At 39.6% G+C, this 12,051-nt stretch overlaps 1 protein-coding gene across 1 annotated transcript in view; it reads left to right on the forward strand.

Moving 5' to 3' along the window:
• Positions 1-678: 678 nt before the first annotated feature.
• Positions 679-12,051, forward strand: part of LOC148518866 (alpha-2-macroglobulin-like protein 1) — a 119,819-nt gene continuing 108,446 nt past the window's right edge. Inside the window, exons 1-5 of the mRNA XM_088476946.1 lie at positions 679-743; positions 3,071-3,254; positions 5,769-5,931; positions 7,834-7,886; positions 8,385-8,405. Of these exons, the coding sequence (XP_088333072.1) occupies positions 679-743; positions 3,071-3,254; positions 5,769-5,931; positions 7,834-7,886; positions 8,385-8,405 (486 nt within the window). The remainder of the gene's footprint in view (positions 744-3,070; positions 3,255-5,768; positions 5,932-7,833; positions 7,887-8,384; positions 8,406-12,051) is intronic.

Genomic DNA, 12,051 nt, shown 5'->3' on the forward strand with positions numbered 1-12,051 from the left:
CCGACCAGAACACACAGTCAGTATGACACATGTAGCAAGCATACACGGCGGCACTCAGGGCTTTTTCCAAAAAAGACAGTAAACAAGCTGTATTCAGTCTAGTCGACGTTTCAATGCAAAAGGCCTGATGAAAATGCCTTTTGCATTGAAACGTCGACTAGACTGAATACAGCTTGTTTACTGTCTTTTTTGGAAAAAGCCCTTAGTGCCGCCGTGTATGCTTGCTATATATATATATATATATATATATATATATATATAAAACCATTGATTCAAAATTATAACTAAATTATAACTAATAATTATAATTAATTAATTTACTAACAAAATGAGGGAAGAACATGTAGAGAGTGATGTTAGCAGAATTTTATTATACAAATGAGATTGTAATATATGACTTATGAAGGTGTGTGTGTATACTGTATACATAACTTGCTAAAAAAAAATAATTGCCCTGGAATAATACAAGGTGTGGGCGGGGTCATCAGACTAATATAATGATACAGTAGTGAATGAGTCGAGGAAAGTTGCCAAAGTTGGCATAAAGTTTCTAAGGCAACAAAGTGGATGTATAGGAAAAGGAGCCAGTCTGAGGCTCAGTCACCCTTGTGACGTGGCTGGAGCAGCCAGCAGACAGAAAACTTATACACATTGAGAAGGCCTGTCCCTTTTCAGAAGATGCAGCATCTGATTCTACTTGTGGTCTCGTTGGTCCCCTTTAGCCTTGGACAGAGTTCATTTCTGTAAGAAAAACTTTATTTTATTATTCCATATTCATTAGGAAAAAACAATTATAGCAAGAAATAAGATGTAAAGCTGTATTAGGAGACAGAACCTCCATGAAACTTATTTATAAGGTTTAGATTTGAAGCTATAAAGGAGTGTTTATAAACTATATAGGCTATAAAATGCTAATCAGTGTGGAGGTAGTATTTAATTTAGAAACTTGAAGGACAGAAAAGGTTGGAAATTCTGGTTACCATACTGTAGAGAACTTTACATTTGAGGATCAAGGGCAATCTCCTACTATCAAGATCTGCCAAGGTGACCTGTCCAAAGGAAAATTCACAAGAGGAGATAATCACACTTCATAGAGTGCATTTGTTTGTATTTAAATAATTGTTCTCTGAAGACAGTAAAAAAAAAGTTCTGAAAATTCCAAAAGAGACTAATCGGTGGAAAGGTAAAATTATAAAATAAAATCAATGTTAAAAAAATCGTTTATGCTACTTACAGGACATGCATCTACATTTATATAGGAGAGAGGTTACCACAAACCACTGCAGCTGAAAATAAAAAAAGTTTAGATGATTAAATAATGTCAATGAAATAAACAAGCAGTGACATTAACACATATATATCCAAACAGGGAAATTATGATTGAGAGGAAGATCACAAAAACATAAGAGATGTTTTGATCTCATGTTGTCTTGTCTTCAACAGAAATTACTTATTGCTGGTGCCAGCAGAGGTCCACTATCCCTCTACTGAGACAGTCGCAAAAGTAAATCCGTACCTTCATTTCAGGTGTTTCATTTCATAAGTCTGGACCCGTACATCTCTAATATATAAATCCAGGACAGGAATCCGGCACTCAAAATAACTGATGTTATCTTACCCCGTTGTCTTCCGACCAGAACACACAGTCAGTATGACACATGTAGCAAGCATACACGGCGGCACTCAGGGCTTTTTCCAAAAAAGACAGTAAACAAGCTGTATTCAGTCTAGTCGACGTTTCAATGCAAAAGGCCTGATGAAAATGCCTTTTGCATTGAAACGTCGACTAGACTGAATACAGCTTGTTTACTGTCTTTTTTGGAAAAAGCCCTTAGTGCCGCCGTGTATGCTTGCTATATATATATATATATATATATATATATATATAAAACCATTGATTCAAAATTATAACTAAATTATAACTAATAATTATAATTAATTAATTTACTAACAAAATGAGGGAAGAACATGTAGAGAGTGATGTTAGCAGAATTTTATTATACAAATGAGATTGTAATATATGACTTATGAAGGTGTGTGTGTATACTGTATACATAACTTGCTAAAAAAAAATAATTGCCCTGGAATAATACAAGGTGTGGGCGGGGTCATCAGACTAATATAATGATACAGTAGTGAATGAGTCGAGGAAAGTTGCCAAAGTTGGCATAAAGTTTCTAAGGCAACAAAGTGGGTGTATAGGAAAAGGAGCCAGTCTGAGGCTCAGTCACCCTTGTGACGTGGCTGGAGCAGCCAGCAGACAGAAAACTTATACACATTGAGAAGGCCTGTCCCTTTTCAGAAGATGCAGCATCTGATTCTACTTGTGGTCTCGTTGGTCCCCTTTAGCCTTGGACAGAGTTCATTTCTGTAAGAAAAACTTTATTTTATTATTCCATATTCATTAGGAAAAAACAATTATAGCAAGAAATAAGATGTAAAGCTGTATTAGGAGACAGAACCTCCATGAAACTTATTTATAAGGTTTAGATTTGAAGCTATAAAGGAGTGTTTATAAACTATATAGGCTATAAAATGCTAATCAGTGTGGAGGTAGTATTTAATTTAGAAACTTGAAGGACAGAAAAGGTTGGAAATTCTGGTTACCATACTGTAGAGAACTTTACATTTGAGGATCAAGGGCAATCTCCTACTATCAAGATCTGCCAAGGTGACCTGTCCAAAGGAAAATTCACAAGAGGAGATAATCACACTTCATAGAGTGCATTTGTTTGTATTTAAATAATTGTTCTCTGAAGACAGTAAAAAAAAAGTTCTGAAAATTCCAAAAGAGACTAATCGGTGGAAAGGTAAAATTATAAAATAAAATCAATGTTAAAAAAATCGTTTATGCTACTTACAGGACATGCATCTACATTTATATAGGAGAGAGGTTACCACAAACCACTGCAGCTGAAAATAAAAAAAGTTTAGATGATTAAATAATGTCAATGAAATAAACAAGCAGTGACATTAACACATATATATCCAAACAGGGAAATTATGATTGAGAGGAAGATCACAAAAACATAAGAGATGTTTTGATCTCATGTTGTCTTGTCTTCAACAGAAATTACTTATTGCTGGTGCCAGCAGAGGTCCACTATCCCTCTACTGAGACAGTCTATGTGCACGTCAGTGGGGCACGGGAGAAGCTGACTGTCACCATCACTCTACAGTGCAGTGGCCAGGATCATATCCTACTCCAAGAGGAGGTGACCCCACCCGGACTTTCGAAAAGTATAAAATTTCAGGTATTTCTAGAAAAAAAAAAATCATACTATATATATGTGTGTATATATATTTATATATATAATGCTATATTTCCAAATCATTATAGTGATTGGGTGTTTGCTAGGGGCTGCTGTACCGTATTAAAATCCTTACCAGTCAAGAATTTAAATCACAATTTCCTTCAAAGGAAACAAGGGGGAACTCATAGTGAACTATATCAATGAGGAAACCATAATCTCATTAAAGCCGAACTATTGGAGGAAGTCGGGTGTAGTCTAAAATGACATCCTTGCTGTTTTTATGCTTTTTATAAGCAGATTTTATGACGCATTTTTAATAAATTACATTGATTATTAAAAGTAGCTGCACCAGTGGAGCTTTGTCTCTTATAGAGCTTGCTGCAATCTTTGAGCAAGGTTTTGGTTTTGCCAATACGCCCTGATTTGTTCTGGTTTTGGATTTTTTACAAAAATTTACAAAAAAGCTAAAATAACATAATTTGGGACTTGTTTTTGTTCCTAGAGCATTATTAACCTCAATAACATTAATTTCCAGTGATTTACACTCAATTTTGACTACCTCACAGCTCACATTATTGTTCACCGATTTAGGCCAAAGGCTGGCTGGCTAAACTCAGAAACAGAGCAGCGGCACAAATACATGGCAGCTATTTCTGTTTAAAAATGTTTTGCAAACTAGTAATATGATCAATCAGCCTTTTTGTTGATCAGTTCCCTAAAATCTCCCCAACCATAAAAACAGTGGGCCTGATTCAGAGCCGCTCGTAAGCGGCCGCTCCTTCGCTCCGAGCGATGTTCGCACATCTACGCATGCGTATGGGTCATAATGCTCATGCGCCAACCAGCCAGTGCGGTCGGAAATCGTGTGCTCGCAAAATAGCGAGGGCCTGCTAATCTGAGTGACAGGAAGAGGCGTTCGTGGGTGGTAACAGGGGAAGGTGCTTGAAAACGGGGAGTGGAGATCCGAACGCAGGCGTGCTAAATGGTCAAAACGGGCGTTTTAAGGGTGTGCATAATTAACAAAGCAGCGTCATCGACCACGTCACTTGTTTGTCTTTTAGCCTGAACTGCTCGCATGATTGCGGTAGGAAAATGCTACCACAAGAATAGCAAGCAGTTCATACGCATTTCGATGTACTCGATTAATCTAATAAATAGCGGAGATGACGTATGATGCGAGCGGCCAAGGGGCGTCTTTACAAAATAGCGAGCGCATGTTTCGCATGTCTCAATTTAAATAGCCAGCTCCTTTTTCTGAGTGAGCGAGCGCAAATAGCGTCCGGCTCTGAATCAGGCCCTGTGTTCCATACCTGTGAGTTGGATACAGTGCAGGTTACAGGGTGGGTCAGATACAGTGTGGATTGGAAACAGTGCGGGTTGCATACAGTCCTGGTCGCATACAGTGTGGGATACAGTGTTGGTTGGATACACTACGTGTCGCATACAGTCTTGGTCGCATACAGTGTGGGATACAGTGTGGGCTGGATACAGTGCGGGTTGCATACAGTCCTGGTCGCATACAGTGTGGGATACAGTGTTGGTTGGATACACTACGTGTCGCATACAGTCTTGGTCGCATACAGTGTGGGATACAGTGTGGGCTGTATACAGTGTGGGCTGGATACAGTGTGGGCTGGATACAGTGTGGGTCGGATACACAGTACCTAACGACGGCCAATTTGGTAAAGGAGATGTTTTGCTTATGGAGCATCATGGAGGTAGTAAAGTAGCGCACTCCATAAACCAACAGCCTCTTTCAAGTCTCCTTCTTGCTCTGACACTGAGTTGAAGGACGGCCTTGTCTAGGCAGTGCCTGGGTGGTATGATGCAGTTTCCATTCCCACACAATTGACCCAACAGCACTCACAGGACATATGCAAACACTTGGACATTATTTTAATGTCTTATCCTTCCTTTTGCATGTCTACAACTTTATCTTTAATTTTCTTAGCATACACTTTGGTCTTCATTTTCACAGTTTTCTTTCAGATTTGCCATATGACCAATGTTATTTGAATTATGGGGCTTTCATCCATAAAAGCTGACATTGTTCAATGATTCACAGGTAGAGGCTAATTGAAAGCCAATTACTAGACAATACATTTCGTATATGTAAACTTGGAGCTTCCACAGCATATGCGGAATACTTAACCGCAAGCATCATATTTAAAAAATTTTTTTAAACTGCAAACATATAATAATGATACATTTGAAAATTTACGTTAACAGTCTGCCGGCTCACAATATTGTGAAGTCTACTGAACATATATAATTATTCTGGCCTTTCTAGGTCAGGCTATCTTAGAGAAAATAACAGGAAGTTAAATGGTAGGCCTATGAAATTACCTTCTGTATTAACTTATAACCAAAAAAAAGTTCTTTCCCACTGTGCTATAACAAATATTTACAATAACTAAATGGAGAGCACTAATTAGATCTGGTTTATACTTTATACAGTAACTCTCCAAAATGTATTTTGGAATCAATCAATTCCCAATGTTGTCTCCTGTATAGACACTTCCTCCAGAAGGGGGCGCAGAAGAAGTTGTGTTTGTTCATATTTCTCTTATTGGACCAAACACGCAAATATCGGAGAGCAAAAATATTCTAGTCCGCGGTGTGGGCTCTGCCACTCTCATTCAAACCGACAAACCCATTTACAAACAGGGCGAGACTGGTGAGTAGCAATCATATAATTTCTCATTATTGCCACACAATGAACAAATAATAAACCCACTGACACATCTAATGCTATTTTTAATGTTTTGCAACTCTGTATTGTGGCACTGACACCTTCAGAATGACACTCATAGTGTATTAGTGTATTTTTGGTGAAACAATCATGCAATTTATTGTCTTAGTGTCACCTAACATGCAAATATACTGTACATCCTGTTATTCCTTGGTGATATCTAGCACCAGATTGCCCAGCATCAATCACTCTGCCCACAGGAAAACAGCAAACTTATAAACCCTAAGATATACTCCAGCCTTTCCTTACTATTAGCATTTATTTATGAGGCACCACAAATTTCCATGCAGAAAACGTATCAAAAATTCTAAATGGGGTAAACAAAATAAAACAGAATAACATATAGACATAATTACAAATGTAGGCAGATTTATACCAACTGGCTAAGATAGAGGACATAAGGAAAGAGATGGAACAAAAGGAAGGAGGGCCCTGCTCATGAGTGGCTACATTTTATAAGGAAAGGGGAACAGTGCAGGAGGATGTAGGAATGAAGATTGGATCAGCCTAAGATCCAGTGAGTAAATGAGTTTTGAGGGAGCATTTGAAAGACAGGAATATATAAATGTATTAGAAGTTCAAGCTAATGGCAAAGAGCATAATGCAGTAAACATATCTATAAGTCAGGACAGGCAGCAGACATCAATTTTCTAGAAGTATAGCTAAGGTCAGGACAGGCAGCACACAGCAATTTTCTAGAAATATAGCTAAGGTCAGGACAGGCAGCACACAGCAATTTTCTAGAAATATAGCTAAGGTCAGGACAGGCAGCACACAGCAATTTTCTAGAAATATAGCTAAGGTCAGGACAGGCAGTACACATCAATTTTCTAGAAATATATCAAAGGTCAGGACAGGCAGCACACAGCAATTTTCTAGAAATATAGCTAAGGTCAGGACAGGCAGCACACAGCAATTTTCTAGAAATATAGCTAAGGTCAGGACAGGCAGCACACAGCAATTTTCTAGAAATATAGCTAAGGTCAGGACAGGCAGCACACAGCAATTTTCTAGAAATATAGCTAAGGTCAGGACAGGCAGCACACAGCAATTTTCTAGAAATATAACAAAGGTCAGGACAGGCAGTACACATCAATTTTCTAGAAATATAGCTAAGGTCAGGACAGGCAGCACACAGCAATTTTCTAGAAATATAGCTAAGGTCAGGACAGGCAACACACAGCAATTTTCTAGAAATATATCAAAGGTCAGGACAGGCAGCACACAGCAATTTTCTAGAAATATAGCTAAGGTCAGGACAGGCAGCACACAGCAATTTTCTAGAAATATAGCAAAGGTCAGGACAGGCAGTACACATCAATTTTCTAGAAATATAGCTAAGGTCAGGACAGGCAGTACACAGCAATTTTCTAGAAATATAGCTAAGGTCAGGACAGGCAGCACACAGCAATTTTCTAGAAATATAGCTAAGGTCAGGACAGGCAGCACACAGCAATTTTCTAGAAATATAGCTAAGGTCAGGACAGGCAGCACACAACAATTTTCTAGAAATATAGCTAAGGTCAGGACAGGCAGCAGATAGCTAATTTCCATTAATGTAGCTGAAATCAGAACATTTAGTACACAGCAGATTTCCAGTAATGTAGCTGTGGTCAGGACAGGTAGCAGAAAGAGGTGTTTTTGTTTACATAGTGAGTGTTTTTTTTATAATCCTTTATTATCTGAGCTGTTAAATTGTAAAAGCTTTTTGTCAATGTTTAAAATCAGATCCACATGCTAAATTATATATTTTGTTATAGCTCATGCAGTTATTTCTTGATTGACTGACTCTTGTTTAAAAATAACCCCATTTCCAATTTTACGCAGTGAGGTTCCGAATCGTGAGCTTTGACAGAGACTTTCTGGCTATTAATGACATTGTAAGTAACGGTGTCATTGGGATCTACCATGGCCTTGGAGTGGACAGGCAATGCTTTACTGCTATCTGCTATCTAGAACCTGCCCGGTTACAGAGATTTTTAGCATTTTGATAATGATTTCCCCACTTTTTTGTGTTGCTCTATATTGGAGTGATAAACTCAAGGGAAAAAACACTGATGCAGACTTACCCTAAAAATGCACATGTAAAATAATGCAGCCATATGCAGAACCGAATGCATCTTGAGATGTATCTGGCTCCACACCTGGCTTTGCGCATCTGTCCTACTAACATGTATACATGCATATTTTTGCAGGTCTGCATGGCCAGCATTTGTGTGAATACCTCCTTACTGTACTCCCACTGTCTGCATCAGACTGTGAAAATGAGCAGACTGATTTCATGTAACTTACGCTATGGCATAGCATGAGCCCCATTAAGTGCATTCTAGCATTAATTTAAGTTTTAACATCAATTATATTTTCTTTTTTTTCTGTAGTGCCCCCTGGTGGAGTTACAGGTGAGTAAATATGTGTGACTGATTCATTGGGATAAATGGTGAATGCTGTGTGTGTAATATTACAGATATAACCATATATTAACAATGAAAAAACACAAAAGTTCATCAACTGCAACATTTCATACATTTTAACTGTGTTGATCTAAATCAAGACTTAACAAACATCATTGTGCCAGTTTGGGCCTACAGGGGTAAGAGTCTTTCCTAATAAATGGATAAATACACTGATATAATCACTACCATAATGTCCTCAGCGACTTATTGCCTCAGATACCATTCTCTATAAGAAAGACACCCAATCCATTTGTATTTATGTTAGTGAATTTGGCACAAACAACACATATGATAAAACATTTAGCAGATTAACCTCTCTTACACTATGCTGATGATAAAACCATCTTTCTTACAATCGTCGATCACTTACCGTATAAACTCGAGTATAAGCCGACCCGAATATAAACCGAGGTACCTACTTTTACCAAAAAAACTTCTTGACTAGAGTATAAGCCTAGGGTGGGAATGCCCCCGATAGTAATTCCCCCTGGTTGTGCCCCCAGTGGTAATCCCCCCTTTCAGTGCCTCCAGTGGTAATCCCGGTCATAGCAGGTCTCTTTCCAAAGAGGGCGAGCTGTCGATGTTGATTGACAGCTCACCCCATTTGGAAGGCGGGCCGGGGGGGGTGGCAGCCCAAACGGAGGTGTTCCCATGGGAACGCCTACCGTTTGGGGGAGGCCCCACTGACATCACTAGTGATGTCAGTGGAGAGCTTCTGGCTCTGACAGAGCCAGAAGCTCTCTGGGGCTTACGACAAGTGAGACCCTACCCTAGGGTCTCGTCGTAAGCTCCGATGGTCGCGATGGTCTATGACCATCGCGACCATCACCCTAGCGGTCGTTAGAGCTGTGGGTGTAAACCCACAGCCTAAAGACCGAAACAGAGGCGGGCGGTCAGGATGCAAGTGGCCGCCCAGTTTCTGAGCGATCGCTTGCATCCTCCGACTGCCTCTGAATGAGGGCATTTATCTCCATCCATTTTATCTCTCCCCAAGGCTTAGTACATAGACCCCACTAGCTAAACTGCTACGTGGCTTAGTGGCACCAATATACAGTCAGGTCCATAAATATTGGGACATTGACAGAATTTTCAGATTTTGGCCTCTATTCACCACCACAATGGTTTTTAAATGAAATAAACAAGATGTGCTTTAACTGCAGACTTTCAGATTTAATTTGAGGGTAATTACATCCAAATCGGGTGAACGGTGTAGGAATTACAACGGTTTCAATATGTGCCTCCCACTTTTTAAGGGGCCAAAAGTAATGGGACTATCAACTCAAAAGCTATTTCATGGACAGGTGTGGGCTATTCCCTCATTATTTCATTATCAATTAAGCAGGTAAAAGGTCTGGAGTTGATTCTAGGTGTGACATTTGCATTTGGTCAGTTGATGTCGACTCTCAATATGAGATCCAAAGAGCTGTCACTATCAGTGAAGCAAGCCATCATTAGGCTGAAAAATCAAAACAAACCCATCAGAGAGATAGCAAAAACATTAGGTGTGGCCAAATCAACTGTTTGGAACATTCTTAAAAAGAAAGAACGCACCAGAGAGCTCAGCAACACCAAAAGACCCAAAAGACCACGGAAAACAACTGTGGTGGATGACAGAAGAATTATTTCCCTGGTGAAGAAAAACCCCTTCACAACAGTTGGCCAAATCAAGAACACTCTCCAGGAGGTAGATGTATATGTGTCAAAGTCAACAATCAAGAGAAGACTTCACAAGAGTGAATATAGAGGGTTCACCACAAGATGCAAACTATTGGTGAAAATCTAAAAAAGCCATTACAGTTCTGGAACAACATCCTATGGATAGATGAAACAAAGATCAACTTGTACCAGAGTGATGGGAAGAGAAGAGTAAGGAGAAGGAAAGGAACTGCTCATGATCCAAAACATACCACCTCATCAGTGAAGCATGGTGGTGGTAGTGTCATGGCGTGGGCATGTATGGCTGCCAATGGAACTGGTTCCCTTGTATTTATTGATTATGTGACTGCTGACAAAAGCACCAGAATGAATTCTGAAGTGTTTCGGGCAATATTATATGCTCATATTCAGTCAAATGCTTCAGAACTCATTGAACGACGCTTCACAGTGCAGCTGGACAATGAACCGAAGCATACTGCAACAGCAACCAAAGAGTTTTTTAAGGCTAAAAAGTGGAATGTTATGCAATGGCCAAGTCAATCCCCTGATCTGAATCCGATTGAGCATGCATTTCACTTGATGAAGACAAAACTGAAGGGAAAATGCCCCAAGAACAAGCAGGAACTGAAGACATTTGCAGTAGAGGCCTGGCAGAGCATCACCAGGGATGAAACCCAGCGTCTGGTGATGTCTACGCGTTCCCAACTTCAGGCTGTAATTGCCTGCAAAGGATTTGCAACAAAGTATTAAAAAGTGAAAGTTAGATTTAGGATTGTTTAGTTTGTCCCATTACTTTTGGCCCCTTAAAAAGTGGGAGGCACATACAGAAACCGTTGTAATTCCTACACCGTTCACCTGATTTGGATGTAATTACCCTCAAATTAAATCTGAAAGTCTGCAGTTAAATCACATCTTGTTTGTTTCATTTCAAAGCCATTGTGGTGGTGAATAGAGGCCAAAATATGAAAATTCAGTCAATGTCCCAATATTTATGGACCTGACTGTATATGGACACCTTACATTTTATGCCACTGCTATTAAGATCGAAAATGACAGGAATACCAATCCCTGTGGTACATAATTTTGGGATGTAGTATGGTGACAATTATTATGTTGACATTGTTAAAATGTCACCAGGCAACGTGTCATCATTCTCACAATGTTGACGTGTGAAATGTGGACATTCGGGGTAAGCTGCAGTAGAGTTAGAGTTAGGCTGCGTGGGGAGGCTAGGGTTAGGCTGCAGTAGAGTTAGGGTTAGGCTGCGTGGGGAGGCTAGGGTTTGGCTGCAGGAGGGTTAGGGATAAGCTGTGTGAGGAGGTTAGGGTTAGGCTATGGGGGGTTTAGGGTTAAGCACTAGAGGGAGGGTTAGGTACTCTATTAGGGTTAGGGACAAAATACACAATGGAACTCTGCAGCATCAAAGGTCTGACCCAGAAGCAACGGTCACATGACCTCAGGACCTGGAATCTGCGATAAAAGCCGCTGCAGCTGTCAGGAGCGTAGGTGACCACTGGGCCACCTGGAATGATATGTCAACATCCTAACATGTCAACATTTCCCCAGTGTCGACATTCTCATGTGGACATGATGAGTATCGACATTATGGCTGTCAACATATCATACCACATCCAATACTTTTTTTTTCCGTTCTGAATCCATTCTGTTAATAACCACCCTTGATCCTGGCCATGTACTTTTGCCCCTAACCCTAGTTCTTTCACCTTACGTATAGTACCAATCTGTTACGAGAAGCAGAAAGGACCATTTTTATGCAAATATATCACATTGATTCACAAGATTCAACTGGAAATGTATCGCCTTATAAACCTAAACCATGTTAGCTAGGCATGAAGGTTATTTCATGAAAAAACTGTAGGTCAGCCCATTTAGGAAGGAAACGTAAACTTAGGTTAAGTAAAAGGCATCCTTACGA

Source organism: Taudactylus pleione, unplaced genomic scaffold (genome assembly GCF_031769625.1).
Source record: "Taudactylus pleione unplaced genomic scaffold, aTauple2 ptg000198l, whole genome shotgun sequence".
NCBI classification, from domain to species: Eukaryota; Metazoa; Chordata; class Amphibia; order Anura; family Myobatrachidae; genus Taudactylus; species Taudactylus pleione.